The sequence below is a fragment of the Podarcis muralis genome, chromosome 16 (assembly GCF_964188315.1).
Source record: "Podarcis muralis chromosome 16, rPodMur119.hap1.1, whole genome shotgun sequence".
In the NCBI taxonomy this organism is placed as follows: Eukaryota; Metazoa; Chordata; class Lepidosauria; order Squamata; family Lacertidae; genus Podarcis; species Podarcis muralis.
The window spans coordinates 37,937,383-37,964,471 of NC_135670.1; the positions used below are offsets into that span (position 1 = coordinate 37,937,383).

Consider the following 27,089-nt stretch of genomic DNA (forward strand, 5'->3'; position numbering starts at 1 on the left):
TTATATTAACTTCATGTTTTCAATTAATTCATATCCAACTGACAATGATCTGGAAAGAAGTATCTCTAATTTCCAGTGACAAAGAATTGCCTGGACCAGTGAGTCACTCTTGTCAGTTCTTAATTCTTTATTCTAATTAGCTGCTCCCTGCTGTTCAGCTTAGGCCTCAGTAAAATGACATAGCATTTGGGGGTAAAGATGCAACCCAGTAACCCAAAACTGGAGGCCAAGATGGAGAAGATCTCCACAGCCACCATGTATTTGCCCTTGGTGCTCAAGTAGGTTGGAACAAAGGACAACCACACACTGCAAAAGACCAACATGCTGAAAGTGATAAATTTGGCTTCATTGAAACTGTCCGGCAACTTTCTAGCTAGGAAAGCCACCGTGAAGCTCACAATGGCCAGCCAACCCATGAATCCCAGGACACAATAAAACATAAGAGTGGAGCCTTCATTACATTCTAGTATTATTTCTTCAGTCATTGAGTGCATGTCAACGTCTGGGAAAGGAGGAGAAGTTGCCAGCCATATGCTGCAGATTGTGGCTTGAATAAGGGAGCAGGAAAGAACAATGGAGCTGGCCAATTGTTTCCCCAGCCACTTCCTCATGCTGGAGCCAGGCTTGGTGGCCATGAAAGCCAGAACCACAATGGCGGTTTTGGACAATATGCACGAAATGGCAACTGAGAAGATCATGCCAAAAGCAGTTTGCCGTAGGATGCATGTCAGCTTGTTAGGTTGGCCAATGAAGAGCAAAGCACAAAGGAAGGAGAGGAGAAGAGAGAGGAGGAGAGCGTAGGTGAGGTTCCTGTTGTTGGCTTTGACTATGGGAGTCGCCTTGTGTTTCACGAATATTCCAAGCACTGCAGCTGTGATGGAAGAAAAGCAGACAGCAAAAGTGGCCAGACTGATCCCCAACGGTTCTCCATAAGACAAGAAAGTTTTATCTTTCGGAAGGCATCCATCCTTGTCACTGTTTGGATACTGATCTTCCGAGCATTCAAGACAGTCATCCATGTCTGAAAAATAAAAATAAAAAATACTATACTATACTTGTGAAGCCTTTTGCACCCAGAAGAAATCAAGGCAAATGGTCAGAAAGCTTTGAATGATGGCTGCTGGATCAGTACTGGTAATATATATATAGGTATTTGGCCCAATTATTTCTATATACAAGAGGGCTGTATTTACTTAGGATTCCAGAGCAATGCAGGTCTTCACTACAACTGAAAGAAGAGAAGTTCATCACCTGGATATCACCAATCATAAGTTCTCCCTGTTTCCATCATCTCCTGCTATGCTGAAATCCTTACCTCTGCATTCCATGAGCATATGAGACTATGCTCCAAAACAGGTACATGTTACTGGTATCATTGGACACCATTCTCTTTCCTTCCTTCTCTACTTATTTTAATTTTCATGCACTGGATCATTCTTGACAATTCTTATGACTAGTATACCCCAAAAATAAATAAAAAAATCTCTGACCCTTCTGATCCGAAATCTTCCCTTCTGGGCACGGGATGCAATCATAGCAGCAAGGTAGCTTCCCTTCCTTCTTGGTCCGACTGTAGCCCAATTGGCAATTCTCATTGCACAGAGAAAGGGGTTGTGCCTGTCCAAAAAGGAAAGAAGATGGTAATTTCTGACTTAAACATGCCATACCTGTTCCTCAGATGGGGCCAAATTTACTTCCCTGCTTCCCACACTGGCAGGAAGTCTGAAGTGCCAATCAGATCAGGATGACCATTCACATTACAAGGAGATGCTGCCCTTGGTCCTTCTGTTGTTTGCTTCACAGCAATTGCCCTCCCACTGTCTGATACTGAATGTCCCCTTCTGAACACTGAGCAGGCCACAAACACCCTGAACCCACTTTTATGGGGCCTTTAAGAACTTTAGCTCACACCTCATCCTTAGGTTCTTGGGTGTTTCTGCTCTTCATCCAAGTTGCCAGTGTTTCCTGGTTCTGGGTGTCTTCCTTTCTTCTCACAATTACTTTGGGTGATGCCATTTGCTTCATCACTTCCTAACTATGTTATTTTTTAAGCTGTGGGCTCCTTGGAACATTATCTGAGAATCTCAGCGGTCCAAACAAGGTATTGTTATGTTATGCTACAGCAATGTTTGGGGTAACAATGAAGAACAGTGATGAGGTTCTTCTGTACTTTTTTGGTTTTTTAAATTCAGTTATAAATAAGCCCACCTATCCAACTTCTTTCTATATCACATTTTGTCATTTTAAGCTTCCCACTGCCTGTGCTGTTTTCAGTTGAATGTTGGTTCCCTGTCTTCTTCAGGAGGTGAGTTAAATCACAACTAGTTGCATCTTGGAATAGATGTTTCAGAGTTTGAATAGTGAACCCCCTTTTTATTAGCATTGAGGAAATGTCTGGGGACACTCTGAAATGGACCTTACCTGGTTGAACCTGATGGGCCAGGTGATGGTATCATCATGAATGGAGAGTCTCCTGCTTGGGGGAGCCTGAGGGTTCATCATTCCGACCTTAACTCTGAAAAAGGAGTCATTTGGGAATGTGATCCAGTTGATGATATCCAATTCAGTTACCAAATCCCCCTTCTGGCTAAATGAAACCTCTTCCCCGGCACTACTGTTAAATGAGATGCCTCTCAGAAAGTGGTGGAGCTAAATTAGTGAAGAGAATTAGAAAGAGACAGATGTATAACAGGATGATATTATTTCCCTCCAATTGTTGGGATCTGTTTGTCTCGAGAACAATGGAGTGTGGCTCCAGGGGTGAGGTCAACCCACTGTGTTAGCAGCACTGAAGTGACCTCCCCGGGGTGCAAGCCTGGACAGTCCTGGGCTGCCCAGAGGACAAGACTCCCTCTCAGTCTTGCTGATGTGGTCGAAAGGAAAGCAGAGCAGGACGTTCGGCACCAGCTTGGTTTCAGGGGTTGCCAGAAGGAAGCATAGAAAATAACATCCATCTGCCTAAGAGACTCCACTCTGGAACTGTGTAGGGCTTACTTTTTAGCCTTTTATTCTCTGGAAGATATCCCAGAAGGCAGCAGAGGTGGAGAAGATTCATTTCAACTCTGCACAAGGTCGAGATCACGGATTCTGTTCACAGTAATTCTAACAGCTCATCCACACCATACATTTAAATAACTCTTGTTACAGTCATGGTTTCCCCCAAAGAATTATGGAAAGGGAAGTTGCTTAAAGGAGTTGAGAGTTGTTAGGAGACCATTAAGAAACTACCATTTGTAAGATTCCTTGGTGGAAGCCATGGCTCTTAAAGTGAAACAAGAGTGCTTTAATGTTGCAGATGTGGCCCTAGTGTTTTAAAATGAAAGATATAGCAGTCCTATCAGATAGCAGTCCTATCTATGCTGAAAGATGAGGATAAGAAGAAAAAGAAAAAAATATGGTGCTGGAGGAGACTCTTGAGAGTCCCATGGACTGCAAGAAGATCCAACCTATCCGTTCTGAAGGAAATCAGCCCTGAGTGCTCACTGGAAGGACAGATCCTGAAGCTGAAGCTTCAATACTTTGGCCACCTCATGAGAAGAGAAGACTCCTTGGAAAAGACCCTGATGTTGGGAAAGATGGAGGGCACAAGGAGAAGGGGACGACAGAGGACGAGATGGTTGGACAGTGTTCTCAAAGCTACCAACATGAGTTTGACCAAACTGCAGGAGGCAGTGGAAGACAGGAGTGCCTGGCGTGCTCTGGTCCAGGGGGTCATGAAGAGTCGGACACGACTAAACAACAACAAGAAAAAGAGCTTTCTAAACAGTCAAGGAACTATTTTTGCACCCTGAAAGATGGCGAACTATCCTATATTAGCAATAGAGGGACATTACCTGCCATGGCTGTGGATCCAGCCTATTCCCTCTTAGTTCATCCATCATTACACTGTGTTTGAATCTGGAGAAATGCATGTTTTGTAAAGCATGTGCCACTGCCAAGACTGCATTGTAGATGCTGTAACTGTGGGCAGTCATGCTCCTTTCAAAGACAGACCCAGGAAGAGTCTCAAGCTTCTCTCTCCCAGTGCAGAGATCATTGTCTTTCTTTTCAAAAGAACAAAGAAATGCCTCTTCCCAGAAAGTTCTGATGAAGCCATCTTCCCTTTCTGTGACAGGGTTTCTCTTCTGAAGAAATTTCTGGAATCCTAGATGATTAGCTGAATGAACTGCAAACGAAATGGCACCATGGAGAAAGCGTATGTCCCAATTTCTTTGAAAGGAAAACGATGTAAAATCCATCTGGGCTGTCATAATCCAGACTTTTGCCTTGATTTCCACAGGCATATTCATTGTTTCTGCCAAGTTGGGTATTATTCCCAATACCATCATGGTCTGAATTTCACCAATCACAACCACGACATTGGCGGTGCTGCCCATAATAACACTGATTGTTTTAGAACCGTCCTCCACCATTTCCATAGACTCACCTGAAAAGGTTAGTTTGGGAAATGTTTCTGTATAATCACAGCAAATACCTCTTCCGGCAAACATGGGAAGGACGTTTTGTACAAATCTCTCTCCGTTGTCATCACTCAGAGTCACCACTCCAATCCACATCCAGCTGAAATGCAGCAGTAGCTGGAGAATCCCATTATACTGATGAGCCACATCAGGGAACATTCGGTGAAAGAACTCTTCTTGGATGTGGTTACTCAGCATAGGAGAAGAGCCATAGATGAACTGAAAATGATTGTAAAAATTATGCTTGCAAATTCCATCCACTTTGGTGTTTTTATATACCCTCTTATGGTGAATGAACACAGATGAGACTGCACAGAGAAAATTTAATTTTTTAAAACAACAAAACACACACACATAAAAGTTGAATATTGGGGCCCTATATGGAGTGGCTAGATTTCTTGAAATACTTCAATTTATACATTCCCCCCCCGCTCAGACACCCATAGAGTCTAAGGTCTTTGCTGCCCTTATATTTTCAATACAGGGAAAGGCACTGCAAGGGTCACTTCTCCCTTAAATTTCTTATGTGAATGTCACCATCAGAACATATAAGCAAACAGTATCAGACATGTGAACACAGAATAAAGAGCAAATATAGCTAGTTTTTGTTGAAGAATCCATAGGACAGCTCTTTGAACCATAAATTGGGGAAAAATAAAATTAAAATGCATTTGTAAAGGCCACTGAGCCCAATCAAGCAATGATGATTTTTGATGACTGGACTGCATCTGAACCTCAATCATGGATTCTGTGCTGGAATGCTTAAATATTGGAGAGGGGGGAATTAGCCTTCCCTGCACTGAGAAATCAAACATGTCATGCAGAATTCAAGACAGAATGGTTGTTCCTTGTATTCTGGTGTATTATGTGGAGGGATGAGTTTTGTTCATTGTGAGTCATTCACACTTTGTAATATCAACCTGGGGCCTTAAGGGATAGAATCCAATAGAAGTGTGAATAGCATCCTAAATGGCCATACTCAATGCACACATCTCTGTGAATCGCTCAACCATGAAAGGATGCAGTGCAGGAGAAATGTGAATGGCTTCTCCAATGGCTCTCTTACCTGTGGCATCTTGTAGATACTCAGGACTGTTGCCATGTGGAGACAGATGTCAGAATTCGGTCCCCCGATGACGGCTACTGGACTGTTCTCAACACCACACTTATAGTTGGGGATGAGTCTGCCCCATCCAGACAGCAGCTCCATGGAGCCATGATAGGTCCAGCTTGCAACGAAATGGCTGTTCAAGATGTGGAATCCCAGGGTGACATTGGGCAAGATCTGTGGGTTGTCATTTATCTCCTTTGCAGCAAATACCAAAGCCACAATGTGCTGGTAGAGTTGTGTCATGAGCCTGCAATGAGAGGTCCATTTTGCATCTTCTATAGAAAAGGACATTGTCTACATATCTACTTATCTCTCTAATGAGGGAAAAATACATCAGATGAGAACAGACATTTAGCCTTGAATCCCATATTATTTATTGAAATAATGATGAAATACTTCAAACATTTCAATCTAGAGAATTTTCTTCTGATTCTTGTCTTGCTCAAGTTCCATGCAATATTTCAAATGCATAGAATAGACTTCAATTATACTTCACACCACCTTTCACTCCAAATTCAGGGTGATCTACAATAGATCTAGCACTCCCAATAAGATGCTAAGTTGGGGTTTTGAAATTCCATGCGTTACTCCCTTGATCCACTGCCCCCAGGGCTCTATGGCCTGCAAGAAGGAGCATCTCTGTTTGAACAATTTAAGCTTGATTACTACTACAACTACAAATGCTGATAAATCAGCACAGGCGATTCAGGTGTTCACATCCTTGAATTTGCATGATATTAACAAGGCATCTTGAATTGGATCTGATAGTTCCTCAGTGAACTCAGGTGCCTGGAAATTTAAAGCAACAACTTTTATCAGAAGAGAAGCAGCCTGAGACTGAGTTGAAGAGGGGATTTGTTCTTCTGTTTTGACAGCCAGGTCTGGTATTAATCACAGATCAGTAATATTTTTAAAACTATGCTTGTTTTATTTCTTAAAGTGAATATTTGTTGCTTTTCAACCACTACCTCTTACCATATGCACATTATGAAAAGATCTCTCTTTTCCATGAACAAACATTTGTATCCCCATTCGGAGGGGGGCAGAAACACCCCACAACAATGTCCTGGCTGCAAGGGTAATATTTTCCCTACACCCCTTTCCTTGGAACACATAATCCTCTTTCCACGCTGCCTTTCCCTGTGCCAGTTAATGGAGAGGTCACTCTCCCGGGGAAAAGAGGCAATATCCCAAAAAACTGGATGGAGAGGAAGAAAAGCCCAGCCCTTCTTCCCTTGATAACCGATCCTCATTGGAAGGGTAAGATTTAATTCACATCATTTATCCTGGGCATCTAGGTTACTATTTCCATCACTCACCTTCTCCTTTGCAAGTCAGTGGAGTGATCTGCCCAACGCACCACAACCTTTGGGATACCAAAGCCATTTCTGGCAGGCTGAGATTTCCCCCACCTTAGTCTTTCCTGAGAGTGCATAATCTGTTTTCAGCCTCCACCCCTGTCCCCACAATTCCTATTGTGTCCACCTCAAGTCCGCTCAGGCAGGAGAACCACTGCAGCAATCATTCTGAAAGATGACAGAACTTGTTCCTTAGAGGAGGTGAGCATGCCTACAAATTGCTTCCAAATTATATCCGGTTGGACAAATTCAATGATGCACAAGAGAAAATAAATACATCTGCCATTGCTACTATTCAAGTTGGAAATGTGGTAAACTGGACTTGCTTCACGAACATTAATTTAAGACTATGGTCGACACTCTTAGCAGAAATGGACTCGAGCTCTCAGGTCCCCACTTCCCCGCCCCAGAAAAGAGCACATCAAATGCAGAAGCACAATAATTACTTATAAGGAAAGCCGATTGCACCAACAGCAAAATATGAATTCATTTAATATGGATGCATTATATTGTTAAATAAACACAATTCCTTACATCGGGTCATCAAAGAGTTTAGCAGAGGGACGTTCTTTGAATGTTATCTTGTTTATGAATGTATAGACCTGAGACATGATGCCAGCAATCATGAGGTCTCCTGTCTGATAATATTTGTGAAGAATGGGAAGAGGGTCACTGGTGGGGCACTGATCAAAAGGAATATTGCATGTAGTTAGAGGCAGCAGTATTAATAGTAAGATCACAAACACTAACATCTTGCAGGAAAACGCTTTACTGCAAAGGACACTTCATCTCTTTGTAATGCAAGAGTCCCTGCCTTAAATTAGTACTCCAGCAGCTGAGTTGAAGAAGGCAGAACTGAAGAATCAGTAACCAGATGAAAGAGCCTTGCATTTCCATAGCCTTAGTTTACATTTTGAATGTGCCCACTTGAACTCTCCTGGGTTGGGGAAATATAGCTGTGATTATGATTAATTTGATAATTACAGGAGACATAACTTATGGCAGCTGTTGTTTATGACTCACTCATCATTGTTAAAGAAATCATGTCTCCCCCCCATAGCAAATGTCTTCTTTGATCCTGTTCAAAGTTATAGATAATCACAGGAGAGAGGGGAAAATAGAAGATTTGTACTCCCTCTCCCATGGAAATGGAAAAACTTTTGCTCTTTCCTCCATGTGTGATGGAGGTGGGCAAGGCTATATGTCAAATTAGAAGAGGCTTGGGGTGGTATTCAATATTCGTCCTACTCAGAGTAGATCCATTGGATTTAATGAGCATGACTAACATAGGCTACTTTGTTGGCAAAGTAGAGACGTCACCTTGCCAACAAAGGTCCATATAGTTAAAGCCATGGTTTTCCCAGTAGTGATGTATGGAAGTGAGAGCTGGACCATAAAGAAGGCTGATCGCCGAAGAATTGATGCTTTTGAATTATGGTGCTGGAGAAGACTCTTGAGAGTCCCATGGACTGCAAGAAGATCAAACGCATCCATTCTTAAGGAAATCAACCCTGAGTGCTCACTGGAAGGACAGATCCTGAAGCTGAGGCTCCAGTACTTTGGCCACCTCATGAGAAGAGAAGACTCCCTGGAGAAGACACTGATGCTGGGAAAGATGGAAGGCACAAGGAGAAGGGGGCGACAGAGGACGAGATGGTTGGATAGTGTTTTCGAGGTTACCAGCATGAGTTTGACCAAACTGCGGGAGGTAGTGGAGGACAGAGGTGCCTGGCGTGCTCTGGTCCATGGGGTCACGAAGAGTCGGACACGACTAAACGACTAAACAACAACAACAACAACATAGGTTAAATAATTCGGGATTTAGTTGAATGCAACCCTTGGTCTCCACCTTTTACAAGAGCAGGCCAGTCTTAGCCCAGCCTCTTCAGAGTAGGGTGCCTTGCATAAATCCAGTCAGTTGCAGTCGCTTTCTGGAAATGGCACCTTTTATGTATCTATGTATTTTGAGTTTATGTATATTGAGTGGTAAAAAGAAGATTTGCATAATATCTCGTAGTGTCCCTGTATAACCTTTAGAAGACATCTGTATAGGGAAACTTTTTAACATTGGATGTTTTATTATGTTTTCATATATGCTGGAAGCCACGCAAAGTGGCTTTTTCCTCAGAAAAAAGGTTAAGGGACTTTGTCCAAAGCCTTACTGAAATCAAGATACACTATGTCCACAGCATTCCCCTGATCCACCAAGCATGTAACTCCATAAAAAAAATATATATATACAGTGGTACCCCGCAAGACGAACGCCTCGCGAGACGAAAAACTCGCAAAACGAAAGGTTTTTTCGTTTTCGAGTTGACTCGCAAGACGAATTTCCCTATGGGCTTGCTTCGCAAAACGAAGCTTGCCCCGGGGACAGCGGGTCTTCTCTTTTGAAGCAAGGGGCGGCGGGGAGATCGCTTCTCCCCACCGCCCCTTGCTTCAAAAGAGGTCTGCCCCCGGACCTCTTTTGAAGCAAGGGGCTGCGGGGAGATCGCTTCTCCCGGTGCTCCGAAGCGGGGGGGGCGGGAACACCTGCCCCACCCGCCGGGCTTCTTAGCGCTGCTGCGAAGCCGGGCGGGGGGTGGGAACACCTGCCCCAGCCACCCCGCTTCGGAACGCTGCTCCGAAGCGGGTGGGGGGGGCGGGAACACTTGCCCCAGCCACCGGGCTTCGTAGCGCTGCTGCGAAGCCGGGCGGGGGGCGGGAACACCTGCCCCAGCCACCCCGCTTCGGAACGCTGCTCCGAAGCGGGGTGGGGGGGCGGGAACACCTTCTGAAGGCGGGCGGGGGGCGAAAGTCTTTGTCCCCCCTGCCTGCCTTCCCAGGGGCTTTTAAATCGCCCCGGACAGCGGAGAAGTCCTCCGCTGTCCCGGGGCGATTTTAAAATGCCGCCCGCCAGCATTTTAAGATCGCCCGGACAGCGGAGAAGTCCTCCGCTGTCCCAGGGTTTTTTAAAATGCTGGGGGTGGGAAGAAAAGCCCTTGTCCCCCCCCCCAGCCTTCAGAAGAGGTCCGGGGACAGTCTGTCCCTGGACCTGGTCTGAAGGCGGTTTCCCTAGGAACGCATTAATTGATTTTCAATGCATTCCTATGGGAAACCGTGCATCGCAAGATGAAAAAACCGCAAGACGAAGAGACTTGCGGAACGAATTAATTTCGTCTTGCGAGGCACCACTGTATTTTTGAGATACCCATGCTGGGTCTTGGTAATCACAGCATGCTTTTTAAGAGGTCACAGACTGACGGTTGAATTATCTGTTCTAGGAGCCTTTCTGGTTTTGGATGCTGCTCATCAGGTCTTGGAGATCTGAATTTATTTAAAATTGTTAGCTGTTCCCTTACCTCCTCTTTTCCTATCTTGGGCTACATCTCCATCCTCATTTATTTTAAATAAAAAAAATTGTCCAGTAGCACCTTAGAGACCAACTAAGCTTGTTCTGGGTATAAACTCTCGTGTGCATGCACACTTCTTCAGATACACAAAAGCTTATACCCAGAACAAACTTAGTTGGTCTCTAAGGTGCTAATGAACATTTTTATTTATTTATTTTGACTGCATCAGACCAACACAGTTACCTACCTGAATCTAGAATCATTTATTCTCCTGGTTGGACACTGCTTTCCTTTTGGGTGAAGATAGAAGATAGTAGCGGGGACGCGGGTGGTGCTGTGGGTAAAAGCCTCAGCGCCTAGGGCTTGCCGATCGAAAGGTCGGCGGTTCGAATCCCCGCGGCAGGGTGCGCTCCTGTTGTTCGGTCCCAGCGCCTGCCAACCTAGCAGTTCGAAAGCACCCCTGGGTGCAAGTAGATAAATAGGGACCGCTTACTGGCGGGAAGGTAAACGGCGTTTCCATGTGCGGCTCTGGCTCGCCGGATGCAGCTTGTCACGCTGGCCACGTGACCCGGAAGTGTCTCCGGACAGCGCTGGCCCCCGGCCTCTTGAGTGAGATGGGCGCACAACCCTAGAGAATGTCAAGACTGGCCCGTACGGGCAGGGGTACCTTTACCTTTTTAGAAGCAAAGTAGGCTTTGAGTAGTTCTGCCTTCTCTCTGTCACCTAATAGAATTTCTCATGTTCCTCACTTGTTTGTCCTTCCTCTTGCTTTGAACATAGTCAAATAACCCTTTTTTAAAAAAAATTCTTCTCTTCCTTATTCTGATCTTCATCTTACAACTGTTGGCTACTTGTGTATGCTCCTCTTTTATCATTCCCCATTTCTTATACATGTTCTTCCTGACTCTCAGCTCATCTGTAAGCTCCTTATGCAGCCACATCGGTTTCCTTAGATGCCTCCCGCTTTTCTTTCTGGTTGGAATTGTCTGCCTTTGGGCCTTCAACATTTCTCATTTAGAAGCTCCCATCCCTATTGGGCTCCCTTCTATTCATTCCAGACTATGGGACCTCACCCAGTAGCTCCTTAAGCTACTGGGGCCTCTATGCATACTTTCCACTTTGGATCCAAGACATGGGCGCGAGTCAAAATGCCGGGGGTGGAAATGGCGGCAGTATTGGCAGCGGCAGCAGCACTGCCCCTATCCTCTAGTGGGCTCTGGCAGCCACAGCTTCTTCAGGGCTGCCTTTCACCACCAGACTGCAGCTCCACTCCCAGCTCAGACTTGAGCATGAGGTGGAATTAACAGAGAGAAGGAGGAGTAGGGGCAGTGGCCACCTCTCCTCCACTGGGCTCCAGCACTTGAGGAACTGTGAGGGCCGTAGCTTCCTTGGTGCTAGCCCAGTGGGAGGGAGGGAAAGAGCTGCCATTGAACAGCCCCCACCACTGCCAGAGGGGCAGAGAGCACCCAGAGCCCCTTTGCCTCCTGCTCCCCCTGTGCCAGCAGCCACTCATGGCCCACTCCTTTCCATGTGCTGCCGCCACCTTCCTGCTGAGCTCACAGTTCCCAGGGGCCATGCGCTCTGCACACCCCAGTGGTGCCAGTAAGCCACAAATATCCACTGGGGCTGGGAAAGGCGAAGCAAAGGGCTGTCTCCGCTTCCTCGCTCTGCCAACCTGGCAAATCAATGTTTTTCAGCTCCCTCTGTGCGCTTTGATTGGAGGAGAGTCTGGCTTCTCCCAGCAGCCACCACAGCAGCCTTCTTTCATTGCTAACCTTATTTAGACACTGAGAAGAGCAGAAAGTTGTGCTCCTCAATGGTGGCTGCCCAAAGGAGTACACACGGATCCCAGGACATTCCTGGATCCAATCAGAGACCAGGCTGACTTCTTTGAATCTGGGATGCCCTGCTCACAAGAGAACAGTTGAGTGTTATGTTCTATGTATTCTGAGTTCTCCCTATGGCCTTCCTCCAGCTTATTCACTTCTATGTCTTCTTTAAAAGAAGTGGAATTAAGTGGAGGGATATTAGGTGGACCTAGGAGATCAGGGTTAAAATCACCAATCAGCCATGAAGTTCACAGTGTGACCTTGAGCCAGCTGGCTGCCTTCGCCCTACTAGTTTTTATAAGCCAGTAGCGACAAGGGTCAAATACCAATAGAACTCAAAACCCACAATTCCTCTTTGAACCAGCTTTCCAGTTTTCATTGAACTGGGAAGCTTCATTGGAACTCAGATTACTTGCTGAGGAACAACACTGTGAAGACCTCAGGAGAACTTTTAACACCCTGCCAACCTTTAGTCTCCAAGTATAGCCTTTCCCTTAGGTGCTTCCATCAACAGGGACACCTTATGATCTGCAAATCCAAGAGTGTTTGACCACTTAGCAATTGCTCAAAGAACACTCATATGAACCCTATGCTCTGTGGTTTAGACCCCAGTGCCACCTGCGTCCCTTATAAGGGACAAGCGCACTACTCAATAACAAATATGCATTATTATTTTGATATTACTATAAGTCACAGAGGTCAATGCTCTAAGGAGATAACTTAGTAATTATCTCAAATTGCTGGGTTTCATCATCCATCTTGCCAAACCCCATGTACATTTTATCAGGCCATGAACACAATCAATGTCAGAGTGTGAAAGTGTATCTAAAATAAATCCTGTGTTATTCAGAGCCCAGATGAAAAATTCTGAACATGCAAGTTTTCACGGACCAAATCTTTGGCATTTTCCCTTTATCAAAATAATCTAGAGTCATTCAATAAAAGTTCCTGTAATGCAGTTTAAGGAAGATGGGGTAGAAATCTGACTTTCAGCATCCCTGTTGGCCCCAAGATGGTAGGAACATTTCTGCTGCAGATTCTTCTCTTCCTGTGGCTGCAGTTGCCTCCAACTGAGAGCAAGGAACACTCTGCTAGATGCACCATGATGGAGCCGTTCCAGCTTCCATACCAGAATTATCAGAGAGGGGACCTAGTCATTGGAGGAATTGTTTCTTATTTCGGCTTTGTATTTGAAGAAAAAGATTTCCATGAGCACCCAAACACAAAGCTTATAGATGAACTTTTGTAAGTAAAATTCTATCCTTCATAGTGCAAGCTTGGTGAGGTCATGTTGGCTACAATTACACAAAGAATACCACGGCATGCTCAGAACACATTTCCCTGTGATTTTTATCAAGGAGGGGTGTTAAACATATATTTTCTTCTTTTTACCTTGTGATCTTGTCACCTTCTTCTTTGTTGCTTTATTCCGCTTCTTGGGGTTTCTATCTTCTGCCTGTTCTTCTTTCTCATCATCTGATCCCATGGCTCTCACCACTTTCTCCCAACTTCATCCTCATCCTCCCTCTGTGTTTGCTTTCACACCATTAACGCCCGGTTTTCCTTTGCAGCAAAGCTTGATTTTCATATTCACAATCACTATCATTTAATCTGACAGTTACAGTTGAATGTGACATTTGAATATCATAGATTTTGGGTTATACCTGCTGCTATGCAATGTAAACCATATTGGGTAATAATACCAAGTCTCGCAACTGAGTTTTATGCAGATTAGACCCATTGAAATTAATACACCTAAGTTTGTCTGATCTATTAATCCTAATGGGCCTTCTCAGAGTATGACTAACATTGGCTACAGTATTTTTTGTACAGCCTCAATTTTATTTGAATGAGGGAAAGATGGAAATTCTGTTACTGTGAAAGAATAGATCCCATTCCATCTGATGTGCTCTGGTCTCTACTCCCCACCTACACCAAACACTTACTATCTGAGAGGCACCAGTCAGAATTTCTGCACTGGGAACTTCTCATCCAGTGAGTGTCCATTGGTTGCTGAAAGGAAAAAAGGAGTTAAGGGAAGGATCACTTATGCAACTTATATAGGTGCATGTGAGCCAGGAAGTTACCTATGTGCTTAAGAGGGAGAGGGAGAGAATACCTCTGACACACAGTATAATTCTTTTATTAGTGGAGCACCAAAGTACTACCAGAATACTCTTTCCCTGGTGTTTGCTGTGAAAGAAATAAACAAGAACCCTAATATCATACCGAATATGACCTTTGGGGTCCACGTCACTGATAGCTACTTAAATGCAAGGATGACTTATCAGAACACCCTGAAACATCTGTCCATCACAGAAAGAATTGTCCCCAACTTCAAATGTGACAAGAAAGGACAAAAGATAGCTGTTATTGGGGGACTTGACTCTGACATCTCCCTCCACATGGCTACTGTCTTAGGCATCTACAAGATTCCACAGGTATAGTAAGACTGGGGGCTGTCAAGCTCTTCTGCCTCGGGTACAATAATTATCGTTTGGGTTCTCAAAGCTTTCTTTTATTTTGGTTCATTTTTCTGAAAAAGGAAATGTGAGAGGAAAATATATACCGTAACTGATACAAAAGTACCAGGGGGAGTTTTGCACTAGTGGCTGGAGGAGAGGGGCTTTGGTGCTTGCCTGACTCTGTCTCCCATGTGTCACTGGGAAGCAGCAGGGAGGTTGGAACTGGGCAAATGCAGCAGCAGGAGTCTTCCTCTTCCTCCCAGGAAGCTGCACAAGGCCAGTTGCAAGAGGTCAGAGAAACCCTGCTCCTCCTCCCCAACAACAGCTGCTGGAGATATGCGTAATGTTCTTGTGAAAACAACATGCATCCATAAATGGAGTCGAGAAATTCTCATGAGTTTTTCTCTTCAAGCAGATACTTGGGATGAACCACAGCTGTTTGCTCTAACTCTCCAATTCTTGTGGGGTTGATTTCTCCCTCCAGATTGCTTACTGCGTATTAGCTCCAGTGAGAAGCCCAGAGTTGCAGCCCCAGACATTCTACCGAACGGTGCCCAATGAGAAATATCAATATGCAGGGATTGTCATGCTACTTCTACATTTCCAATGGACTTGGGTAGGAATTGTGGCATCCGATGATGAAAATGGAGAGACCTTTATGCAAAGCTTAGTGCCAATGCTTTCCCAGCATGGAGTCTGTACAGCTTTCAATGAAAAACTACCAGCCTTATCTCAGGGTCTAGATAATTTCAGTTTCTTGGAACGCGTTCGGGCCAAGTCCTCTTTCCTGGTGGCTTCAGAATTCAACATATTGGTTCTGTGTGCAGAACCTGAGACCATTACAGTTGTGAAATGGTTGCAATATTTCTATTCATTAGCTGAAGATGTTGCAGGGAAGTCTACAGGCACCGTGTGGATTTTGACAGCCCAGTGGGCTTTCTCTTCAGAAACAATGCAAAGGTATTACGATATACAAGTCTTTGATGGTGCCTTGTCTTTTGCAATTCACACAAAGAAAGTCCAGGGATTTAAAGACTTCCTTCAGACCCTGAACCCCAGCTCTCCAAATGGAGATGGGTTCCTCCAGGCTTTTTGGCAACAGGCATTCAACTGTATATTTTCTGCTTCTAATGGGCACAAGGAAAACACAAAGACCTGCACTGGCCATGAGAGTCTGGAGAGCCTTCCTGGGCATATTTTTGAGATGACCATGACTGGCCAAAGTTACAGTATCTATAATGCGGTTTATGCCATTGCACATTCTTTACATCAGATGCACTCATCCAGGCCAAAACGCAGAATGGTGGCAGGCAGAGGTGGGCTCGATCCTCCAGAACTGCAACATTGGCAGGTGAGATTTCCTATTCAGAATAAACCTTTGCAAAGTTGAGCAAGAGAAATGAGAATTAAGAAAAATTAAGAATTTGTTTGAAAATACTAAGGTTTGTTTCTGTCCATGACTGCCCAGCCATTCTGTCCACCACCACCAACTATTTTCTAGAACCTGCATTGGTTTCTGCACTAAAGAGGAACATATAGGGCTATTTTCAAATGTGGTTGCCAGGTCTGTTTTTTAACTTGCTTCCAGTCATGTTCATTGATTATAGTGAGCCTGCAAGTTATGGTCACTTTACGTTGGTGGGGAAAAGTGAACAAATAAAGGAGAGCAGGGAAAACCCACCATGAGCTTCTCTCCATTTCTTTGCCCCCTTCTCCCTGCACACCCACCTTGCAGGAGGGGCAGTTCCAGGGCTTCCTGACATGGCACCATTTTGCCTTTGCACACGGACCACAGAGCTGAACCCTCATGCAAGTGGCAGGCCAGCTGTACTTGCTAGAAATACTTATGTGTTTCAAATGTTGTAGACTGCACAGTTTTGGACTACTTTGCATTGTGTGAAAAATATTGATGGATACTTCTCCTTTGTAAAATCCATAAAAGCTCTCCTTTTTTAAACTTTGCCTTTGTTTTCTTCTGCCTAGCTGCACTCGTTCTTGAGGAGTATCTCCTTTAACAACAGTGCTGGTGACTTAGTATCCTTTGATGAGAAGGGGGAGTTAGCAGGTGGATTTGATATTATTAACTGGGTTACTTTTCCAAACCAAACCTTCTCCCAAGTGAAAGTAGGAAAGATAGTTCCAGAAGAATCACAAAATGTAGAATTCAGCATGGATGAGGGAGCCATCACATGGCACAGATCTTTTAATCAGGTGGGACCATTGGATTTTAAAAAACAAGGTATTGTTATTAAGAATACAAATAATAAGGTTAATGTAGACATTCTTTATCATTAATTAGCAAATTGTTTAAGTATAACCCGTGTTATTTTACCATCGTACATGAGGTGAGAAGTAGATATTTTCTTCCTTAGAGTTCTGGTTTGAAAGTATATAATGGTAATATATTCCACTGTATTGCATATGGAATATTGTTGACTACCATCTCCCATCCTCCCTGATCACTGGCCAGGCTGGTTTTAAGACTGATGAGAGTTACAGTCCAATACCATCTGCTGGACCAATGGTTCCACATCCCTGATATATAGGATTTCAAAACATTTCAATGCGTTGCACATTTATGTACGAGTAAATCATGCTGAACCAAGTGAGATTTACAGCTCAGAAGACAAAGGGACGCTAAGTTACCCATTTGTTTTGAAAGAAGATTGATGGTCTTGAGGAGCTTCCTATGTTACCTTCTTTTTTAACTCCCTGTATTTAAAATTCTGGGGACACAGGTGGCGCTGTGGGTTAAACCACAGAGCCTAGGACTTGCCGGTCAGAAGGTTGGCACTTCGAATCCCCGTGACGGGGTGAGCTCCCATTGCTCGGTCCCTGCTCCTGCCAACCTAGCAGTTCGAAAGCACTCAAAGTGGAAGTAGATAAATAGGTACAACTACGGCAGGAAGGTAAATGGCCTTTCCATGTGCTGCTGTGGTTCACCAGAAGCGGCTTAGTCATGCTGGCCACATGACCCGGAAGCTGTACGCCAGCTCCCTTGACCAATAAAGCAAGATGAGCGCCACAACCCCAGAGTCGACCATGACTGGACCTTTACCTATTTCAAATTCTGTTGTCTTATCTGTCCTTCTCTCTATCCTCCTTCTCATTCACTCCTAATATTTACATTACAGTTTATCTACGCATACAACATGCCTTTCTGGAATAATGTTAATCAGTTAGCTGATCTCTTCTCTTTGGTTTAAACTGTGTTGTTTACAAGGCACAAGAGAGCTACATTTTCTCCTCTTTTTATGGCTAGGTGCTGCCCCTTGCCTTGTGTAATGATCGCTGCCAGCCAGGCTACAGCAGAAAAAAGAAGGAGGGGTTGCCATTTTGTTGCTATGATTGTGCTTCGTGTCCACATGGGATGATTTCAAATCAAACGGGTAGGAGACATCACCTGCTATTTTGTATAATCTTCCTGATGTCTATTTCAACTCTTTCCCTCTATTAGTAGTTCAGTACTCCTAAACAGAAGAGCAGCTGCACTGATATCTGGGAGAAAAAAGAGACAGTTGGGGAAACTAGATCCAGAACTTTTACAAAGGAGATCTCTGGAAATAGGTGTTGAATATGTCTGGTGTTATCTGCCTGCTTCCCACATGCTACATTGTTAGGAGTGGATAGTTTTAGTTGTGAGCCAGAAAAAAGGCATAAAACTGTCTCCTTATGGAGAACTGTTCTCAGCCCAGCCTCTGAGCCCAAAGTGGCTGTTCTCAAGAATCCTCCATCACCATGAAGATTTCTCTGGGTGTGACCAACTGTAGTTAAGGGCACAACCAAAGACAATGTTTCTGATTGTTAACTGCAGATGAAAGACAGAGTAGAACCTATTGCGGATTATGCATAATGATAGGAGATTGTACAGTTTTCAATATTCACTTATCTCTGATACTTTCCCCAACTAATTAATGCCTTATTTGTTGGAACTCATATAACACTCATTTCATTTTTATTTTTTTCAGATATGGATTATTGTTTCCAATGCCAAGATGACCAATTTCCAAACAAGGACAGAGATCAGTGCATCCCCAAACGCCAACATTTTCTTTCCTACGCAGAACCTTTAGGGTTCGTTTTAGCTTCCTTAGCTCTGGCCTTTTCTCTGCTCACAGCTTGGATACTTGGCGTCTTCTCTAGGAATGGGGACACTCCCATTGTCAAAGCCAACAACCGGGACCTCACCTACACTCTGCTCCTTGCCCTCTTGCTCTGCTTCCTCTGCTCCTTGCTCTTCATTGGCCAGCCTCACCCAGTCAGCTGCTCTTTACGACAAGCTGCTTTTGGCATCATCTTCTCCATTGCTGTGTCTTGTGTCTTGGCCAAAACCATCACGGTGGTTCTGGCTTTCATGGCCACCAAACCAGGATCCAGGATGAGGAAATGGGTGGGGAAATCTCTCACAAACTCGGTTCTTCTTGCTTGCTGCTCCGTTCAAACCAGCATTTGTGTTGCTTGGCTCTGTACTGCTCCTCCATTCCCAGATGTGGACATGAACTCTCTGATGGAGGAAATCATTGTGGAATGCAATGAAGGTTCTGTCGTGATGTTTTATTCTGTCCTGGGTTATCTGGGATTCCTGGCCATGGTCAGCTTCACTATGGCTTTCCTGGCCAAGAGGTTGCCGGACAGTTTCAACGAAGCCAAGTTCATCACCTTCAGCATGTTGGTGTTCTGCAGCGTTTGGCTGTCCTTTGTTCCCTCTTATCTGAGCACCAAAGGAAAGCAGATGGTGGCTGTGGAGGTCTTTTGCATCTTGGCCTCCAGCGCAGGTTTGCTGGGTTGTATCTTTGCCCCCAAATTGTACATAATTCTTCTGAGGCCCGACTTGAACAGCAAAGACCACTTAATTCTGAGGAGCAAATAGGAATCAACTTTCATTAATGTTTTTAATTATTGCATTGTTTGCTGGCATTTATTGGAATAAAGCCAGACAAAGTAATTCCTTATATTTCTCAGTTGGGAGAGGAAATATGGCAGTTTTCATAGTAGTGCCCCAATAACCCTACTACTCTCCACTGCACCTAGTACCTGTGACTATAAGTGCAAGCTTTGTAAACTGGATCTGTGTATAGCCCAGAGACATCCTGTGATGGTCTGAGGAGACTGGCCTACCTTGCATCGCATTGAGAAAATGATGGCTGCTGTCATGGATCTATAGCACCATGGTTCAATGTAATGAATGGCTGTAGAATAATCCAGAAATCATCTGATCTGTCAGTCGCTATACTTTTGAATAGCAGTAAGATAATGTAAGATAACATTATTTTATGAAGCAGCCCTAAAGATAACTGTGGTGCACATGGTTGAAATTTTAGTGGGGAAATCAGTGTGAAACATGTAACTGCTGCTGAGACTATACTTTATGTATTTATATGAAAACTGTATTATACTACAGTATATTTATTCATATGTAATCAAGGAAGGCTGCTTATCAGAGAATGTTGCTGAAAAAGCCTGTATAACATGGCAGAACAGTATGAACATTACATGAAGATACACAGCCACATCCAGCTTGCTTCAGAATATGAATTTGTCACATTTCCAAGTGGGACTTCAAAACAATTTTTCGAGATTTATTTCCCGCTGCTGCTTATCCACCTATTAATGCAACAGAAGACCCAGAATCTCTGAATTTATCTTCTCTGTGTAATGGTTTTCATCTCAGCTATCAATTGCAGGCACATCTGGTGATTAGGACTTAGCAGTGTGCCCTGTGCCCATCCTCATGCTGCATCTATGACGTTGAGTCTGCAGCTAGGTCTGGAAGACAGAGCATGCATCACCTGGATGGCCCAGTGGGATATGCACTGGAATACCTTTATCCCATAAGTTGAGCGAGAGATGAAGAGAATGACTTGGTCAACAGAAAAAGCATTGACTTCATCCTGGCAGAAGCTTTCGACCTCAAGAAATGTGAGATGTACGCCAAGGCCAATCTACATCTGTAATAAATAAAGCTGAGACCAATTTTTAACCCCATAAAGTTGTTCTGTCAATTTGTTATCCTGCCAATACACTGATCTTCCATTCATAGCTAAAGGTATATCTCTTCATGGGGACACATCATCGGTGTGAAACATGTAAGTTCTGCTAAAGCCTTACTTTACATATTTGTGTGAAAATTATATTATAAATATATATCTATTAATATGTAATAAAGGAAGGCTGCTGATCACAGAATGTAGATGAAAAAGCCTGTATAACATGGTAGAACGTTATGAACATTTTAAAAAATTTTAAACATCATTCATGTGAAGATACACAACCACATCCAGCTTTTTTCAGAAAATGAATTTCAAGCTGGGGCTTCAAATCAATTGAGCAACATTTATTTTCCACTGGCATTATGCACCTACAAAGGCTACATAAAACCCAGCTTCTCTGAATTTATCTTCTCTGTGAAATGGTTTTCATCTCAGCCTATAGAACATGGGACAACAGGAATCTTGTGTTCAGCTTTGGATATCAGCACTAATAAGATCACAAATTCTCTCATCTTGCAGTGTTCAATTCAGATACCAGTTCATTTCTTTCCACTTTGTTATGCAAGTCCCCCTGTCTTGAAACGAAAGGATGTTAGGCCTTAACCCAGCCTCTTCAGAGTAGGGTGCCCTGCAAAAATTCAGTCAATTGCAGTCGGGGTTTTTTTTGGAAATGGCATTTTGAGTTTAGGTATATTGAGTGGTTAAAAGAAAATTCACTTAATGTCTTTATCCCTGTATAACCTTTACAAAATATCTGAAGGCAGCCCTGCATAGTGAAACTTCTTATGTTTGATGTTTTATTATGTTCTTGTAGATGTTGGTAGCAACCCAGAGTGGCTGGGTCAACCCAGTCAGATGTGTAGGGTGATGATGGTGGTGATGATGACAGGGAATTGGTCTGAAATATGGGGTGTTGGGGGAGGGGTAGTACCTCTGGTGGGGGGGACATATCATGCTCCTTCTGGCATAGTTGTTCTACCATTGTTCCCCACCCTACACTCATCTCTTGCCGGTGGCTTCTAGAAGCTGTGAGTATGCGACAGCAGCCACACCCAGGGAATGGTTTCGACTGGCCATCTAAACCAGGTGAGGGTAGCTGATGGGTCTCAAACCACTGATGAGTTAGGGACTTACCCTGCAGGCAAAGACAGGCTCTGGTGGATTGAGCGAATGAGACAGTGACTCCAATGGTCAAAAAGGCTGTTTCTGCTCATGCTGTAGAGGGAGGTGAGCTCAGATGCAGCTTGTTAAACTGGGAATGTCACCCATGTAGGAGAAGGAAACCTCTGATCCTACGTCTGCACTGTCTTTTGGGAGATCTTTGGGAGAAGAAAAGACTAAGGAGTAAACCCTACATAAAGCTGGAGTGGAGTCCCTAAGATGGTTTTATGTCACCTTGCATGCCTCCTTCCTGCAACTCCTTCACCCAGGCTGGTGCCAAAAGTAATGCTCTGCTTTTCTTTGGACCACATCAGTGATGCTAAAGTGTGTGGGAGGGGGTCTTGTCATCTGGGTAATCCAGGACCTCCATAGACCTCCGCTTGGGCTTGCATGCCAGGGAGGTCTTTTAACTTCAACCCCAGTGGAAAACTTCATTGTCTCTGAGGCAGATAGCTGTGGTCCAGTTACAGCTCCACCCTCCCTAGGCAGTGACTAAAGTAAGATGTGATAAACTAAACAATCCAGCAAACCATTATCTGGATTAAAAATGGCTACAAATTCATTGATTACAAGAGTAGGTGGAATTTTGGCTCAGGTGTTGCGTGTATATCTGTTCTAGCCTTCTTCAGGAAGGCTGACACATTTCCAGGGTTTTGCCAAGGATTCTGACCTCAATGTTTTTCAGCTCCCTCCATGTGCTCTGATTGGAGGAGAGTCCGGCTTCTCCCAGCAGCCACCACAACTGCCTTCTTTCATTGGTAACCTTATTTAGACACTGAGAAGAGCAGAAAGTTGTGCTCCTCAACAGTGGCTGCCCAAAGGAGGACACACGGATCCCAGGACATGGTGCAGGTGTGTTTGAGGAAGAGTGTTGGGAAAACTAGGAAGCTGCCTTCAGGGCACCAGTTTGCAGCTGGACTGCTTGCTTGCCTGGGGCACTCGCAATTGCAAGAAAACTACTCAATAACAAGTATGCATTATTATTTTGAACTTACTGTTAGTCACAGAGCTCAATGCTCTAAGGAGATACCTTAGTAATTATCTCAAATTGCTGGGTTTCATCATCCACCTTGCCAAACCCCATGTGCATTATATCAAGCCATGAACACAATCAATATCAGAGTGTGAAAGTGCATATAAAATAAATCCTGTGTCATTTAGAGCCCAGATGAGAAATTCTGAACGTGCAAGTTTTCATGGACCAAATCTTTGGCATTTTCCCTTTATCAAAATAATCCAGAGTCATTCAATAAAAGTTCCTGTAATGCAGCCTATGGTAGATGAGATACAAATATGGCTTTCAACATCCCTGTTGGTCCCAAGATGGTAGGAACATTTCTGCTGCTGATCCTTCTCTTCCTGTGGCTGCAGTTGCCTCCAACTGAGAGCAAGGAACACTCTGCTAGATGCACCATGATGGAGCCTTTCCAGCTTCCATACCAGAATTATCAGAGAGGGGACCTAGTCATTGGAGGAATCGTTACCTACTTTGGGTTTTTATTTGAAGAAAAGGATTTCCATGAACACCCAAACACAAAGCTTATAGATGAACTTTTGTAAGTAAAATCCTATCCTTCATAGCGTACACTTGGTGAGCTCATGTATGCTACAATTACACCAAACATACAATGGCATTCTCAGAACACGTTTCCACATGATTTTTTCCCCAGTAGGAATGTTAAATATATATTTTCTTCTCTTTACATTGTGACCTGGTCACCTTCTTTGTTGCTTTATTCTGCTTCATGAAGTTTCTGTTTTCTGCCTGTTCTTCTTTCTCATCATCTGATCCCATGGCTCTCACCACTTTCTCCCAACTTCATCCTCATCCTCCCTCTGTGTTTCCTTTCCCTCCATTAACGCCTGGTTTTCCTTTGCAGCAAAGATTGATCCTCACTTTCACAATCACTATCATTTAATCTGACAGTCACAGTTGAATGTGACATATGAATATCATAGATTTTGGGTTATACCTGCTGTTATGCAATGTAAACCATATTGGGTAATAATACCAAGTATCGCAACTGAGTTTTACGCAGAGTAGACTCATTGAAATTAAAACACCTAAGTTTGTCTGATCTATTAATCCTAATGGGCCTTCTCTGAGTATAACTAACATCGGCTACAGCATTTTTGGTACAGCCATAATTTTATTAGAAGGAGGGAAGGAGGGAGACTCAGTTACCGTGAAAGAATAGATCCTATCCCATCTGATGTGCTCTGGTCTCTACTCCCCACCTACACCTAACACTTACTATCTGAGAAGCACCATTCTCATGCAATGAGTGTTCGTTGGTTGCTGAAAGGAAATAAGGCATTAAGGGAAGGATGTGGCAAAATTATATACATGCATGTGAGCTAGGAAGTTACCAATGTGCTTAAGAGGGCGAGGAAGGGAATACCTCTGACACACAGTATAACTCTTTTATTAGTGACACACCAAAGTACTACCAGAATATCCTCTCCCTGGTGTTTGCTGTGAGAGAAATAAACAAGAATCCTAATATCGTACCAAATATGACCTTTGGGCTTCACATCACTGATAGCTACTTAAATGCAAGGATGACTTATCACAACACCCTGAAACTTCTGTCCATCACAGAAAGGATTGTCCCCAACTTCAAATGTGAGAAGAAGAAAAGTAAGGTAGCTTTTATTGGGGGGCTTGACTCTGACATCTCCCTCCACATGGCTACTGTCTTAGGCATCTAGAAGATTCCACAGGTACAGTTAGTGTGGGGGCTGTGAATCTCTTCTGCCTCGGGTACAATAATTATCTTCTGGATTCGCAAAGCTTTCTTTTACTTTGGTTCATTTTTATGAAAAAGGAAGTGTGAGAGGAAAATATATACCTGATACAAAAGCATCTGGGGGAGTTTTGCAGTAGTGGTGGGAGCGGAGGGGCTTTGGTACTCGCCTGACTTTGTTTCCCATGTGTCACTGGGAAGCAGCAGGGAGGTTGGAACAGGGCAAAGGCAGCAGCAGGAGTCTTCCTCCTGCTCCCAGGAAGCTGCACAACACCAGCTGCAAGAGGTCAGAGAAACCCTGCTCCTCCTTCTCCCCACCAACAACTGCTAGAGATGCACATTTTGCTACTGTGAGACCAATAATAATAATAATAATAATAATAATAATAATAATAATATATTTCTACCATGCCCATCTGGCTGGGTTTCCCAAGCCACTCTGAGCGGCTTGCAACAAAAAATAAAAAATACATTAAAAGATCAGTCATTAAAAACTTCACTAAATATAAGGAAGTTGTCTTATATAGAGTCAGAACGTTGATTTTTCTATTTCAGTGCTATCTACGAAGCTTCTATGGATCTATTGATGGTTACTAGACATAAACACAAGTTCAGTCCCAGAGGCTTGTGACTACTAAATGTCAGGAACACAGAAAGCTGCCTGGTTCTGGGGTCAGATTATTGGTCTGTCCAGCTCAGTATTATCTATAGTGACAAGCAGTAGCTCTGCAGGACTTCAGATGAAGTTCTCTCAAAACTTTTGGCATGAAAAGTAGATCCTCCTTCTGCTGTCTGCTCAACTGCATTTTTACTATTATATTGGTTTTAATAACTGTCTTATGTAGATTTTATACTTGGCTATTGTTAGATGCCCTAGGCTCTTACGGGAAGAAGAGCAGGAAATACTGCTAATACTTTATGTAAAGTAGACCTGAGAGCACTCAGTGAAGGTAATAAAACACATTTCTTTACTGCCACCATCTTCAGTATCATCCAGAAGACCTACAGTGCTTGAGCTCATGTGTTCAGCTGGCACTGTGGTGCTTAGTTGCCACATTGTTTTCACCTTTTTCTCTCCTTGGCCACTGCTGATTTCCTCTCTTCATTCTTGAGGATTTGAATTTGGGTAGAATTCCTTCACAAAAGTTGTCCTGACTGGGAGCTGAAATACGTTATTTTCATTCAGGGGGTTCTGCATCCATAAATGGATGTCTTTCCTTTTCATCCTTTTCAGTTCCACAAACATGTGTCCTTTTTTCTCAGCGGTGGCTGCCCAAAGGAGGACACACGGATCCCAGGACATTCCTGGATCCAATCAGAGACCAGGCTGACTTCTTTGAATCTGGGATGCCCTGCTCACAAGAGAACAGTTGAGTGCTATGTTCTATGTATTCTGAGTTCTCCCTATGGCCTTCCTCCAGCTTATTCACTTCTATGTCTTCTTTAAAGGAAGTGGAATTAAGTGGAGGGATATTAGGTGGACCTAGGAGATCAGGGTTAAAATCACCAATCACAGTGTGATCTTGAGCCAGCTGGCTGCCTTCTCCTTATGAGTTTTTATAAGCCAGTAGTGGGAAGGGTCGAATACCACTGGAACACATAACCCACAATTCCTCTTTTTTTTAAATAATAATATTTATTAGAGTTTCAAACAAATTACAAAAATGGGGGGGAAATAACAGGACAAAAAAGAATAAAAAAATTACAAAATACAAAATACAAAGAAGTAAAACCAATTAAAAACAAATCCATCCTTCAATGTCTTATCTTTCATTTGCTTGTTTCCCTGACCTCCTCAAACCTCCCTTTTTTGTATTCTAGTTCAATAGTTGTTTCAGCAAATCCTTACCATTTTTTCCTTTATCTTAATAGTTTATCTTAATATGTTGTAACTTTACATTCTCACCTGTTAACAATCCATTTTTACATCCCCTCTGTAACATTACTGCTAAAACCACATAACTTCATTCCAACATCCTTCTAACGTTCCTTAATTTTACAGTATTTCTGTAGATAATCTTTAAATTTCTTCCAATCTTCTTCTACCGACTCTTCTCCCTGGTCTCGGATTCTGCCAGTCATTTCTGCCAGTTCCATATAGTCCATCAGCTTCATCTGCCATTCTTCCCGGGTGGGTAAATCTTGTGTCTTCCAATACTTTGCGATGAGTATTCTTGCTGCTGTTGTTGCATACATAAAGAAAGTTCTATCCTTCTTTGGCACCAATTGGCCGACCATGCCCAGGAGAAAGGCCTCTGGTTTCTTCAGGAAGGTATATTTAAATACCTTTTTCATTTCATTATAGATCATCTCCCAGAAAGCCTTAATCCTTGGGCACGTCCACCAAAGGTGAAAGAATGTACCTTCATTTTCTTTACATTTCCAACATTTATTATTGGGCAAATGATAGATTTTTGCAAGCTTGACTGGTGTCATGTACCACCTGTATATCATTTTCATAATATTCTCTCTTAAGGCATTACATGCTGTAAATTTCATACCTGTGGTCCAACTTCGGTTTCGCTCTCAGTTTCTTCTCACCTTCCTTTGTTTTCTCCAGAATTTTATCTTTTTTCTCATTTTGAGTTCTAACCCACAATTCCTCTTTGAGCCAGCTTTCCATTTTTCATTGAACT

The 27,089-nt window shown here is 43.5% G+C and overlaps 2 protein-coding genes across 2 annotated transcripts; one reads left to right on the forward strand and one right to left on the reverse strand.

Moving 5' to 3' along the window:
• Positions 1–108: 108 nt before the first annotated feature.
• LOC114586762 (vomeronasal type-2 receptor 26-like) lies at positions 109–13,576 on the reverse strand. Its single transcript, XM_077920695.1, has 8 exons — positions 13,483–13,576; positions 12,037–12,167; positions 7,464–7,612; positions 5,527–5,704; positions 3,834–4,679; positions 2,422–2,649; positions 1,491–1,617; positions 109–1,021 (listed from the first exon to the last, which is right to left on the reverse strand). Exons 1-8 carry the CDS (start codon positions 13,574–13,576, stop codon positions 120–122), a joined length of 2,655 nt encoding a protein of 884 aa, XP_077776821.1. The 3' UTR covers positions 109–119.
• A 3,148-nt stretch (positions 13,577–16,724) lies between these two features.
• Positions 16,725–19,425, forward strand: LOC144325800 (vomeronasal type-2 receptor 26-like). The gene is made up of 3 exons (XM_077920242.1): positions 16,725–16,766; positions 17,818–17,944; positions 18,524–19,425. The coding sequence occupies exons 1-3, from the start codon at positions 16,725–16,727 to the stop codon at positions 19,423–19,425; spliced, it is 1,071 nt and encodes a 356-aa protein (XP_077776368.1).
• The last annotated feature ends 7,664 nt before the right edge of the window (positions 19,426–27,089 follow it).

Excerpts from the sequence above, each read along its gene's own strand:
- LOC114586762 (XM_077920695.1), bottom strand. The coding sequence starts at position 13,576 with ATGGGATCAGATGATGAGAAAGAAGAACAGGCAGAAGATAGAAACCCC. Across the intron at positions 4,680-5,526 it reads GTATCTACAAGATGCCACAG|TTCATCTATGGCTCTTCTCC; the intron begins GTAAGAGAGCCA and ends AATCATTTTCAG. Across the intron at positions 2,650-3,833 it reads TGGATCCACAGCCATGGCAG|CTCCACCACTTTCTGAGAGG; the intron begins GTAATGTCCCTC and ends TCACTAATTTAG.
- LOC144325800 (XM_077920242.1), top strand. The coding sequence starts at position 16,725 with ATGGATGAGGGAGCCATCACATGGCACAGATCTTTTAATCAG. Across the intron at positions 16,767-17,817 it reads GGCACAGATCTTTTAATCAG|GTGCTGCCCCTTGCCTTGTG; the intron begins GTGGGACCATTG and ends TTTTATGGCTAG. Across the intron at positions 17,945-18,523 it reads GATGATTTCAAATCAAACGG|ATATGGATTATTGTTTCCAA; the intron begins GTAGGAGACATC and ends TATTTTTTTCAG.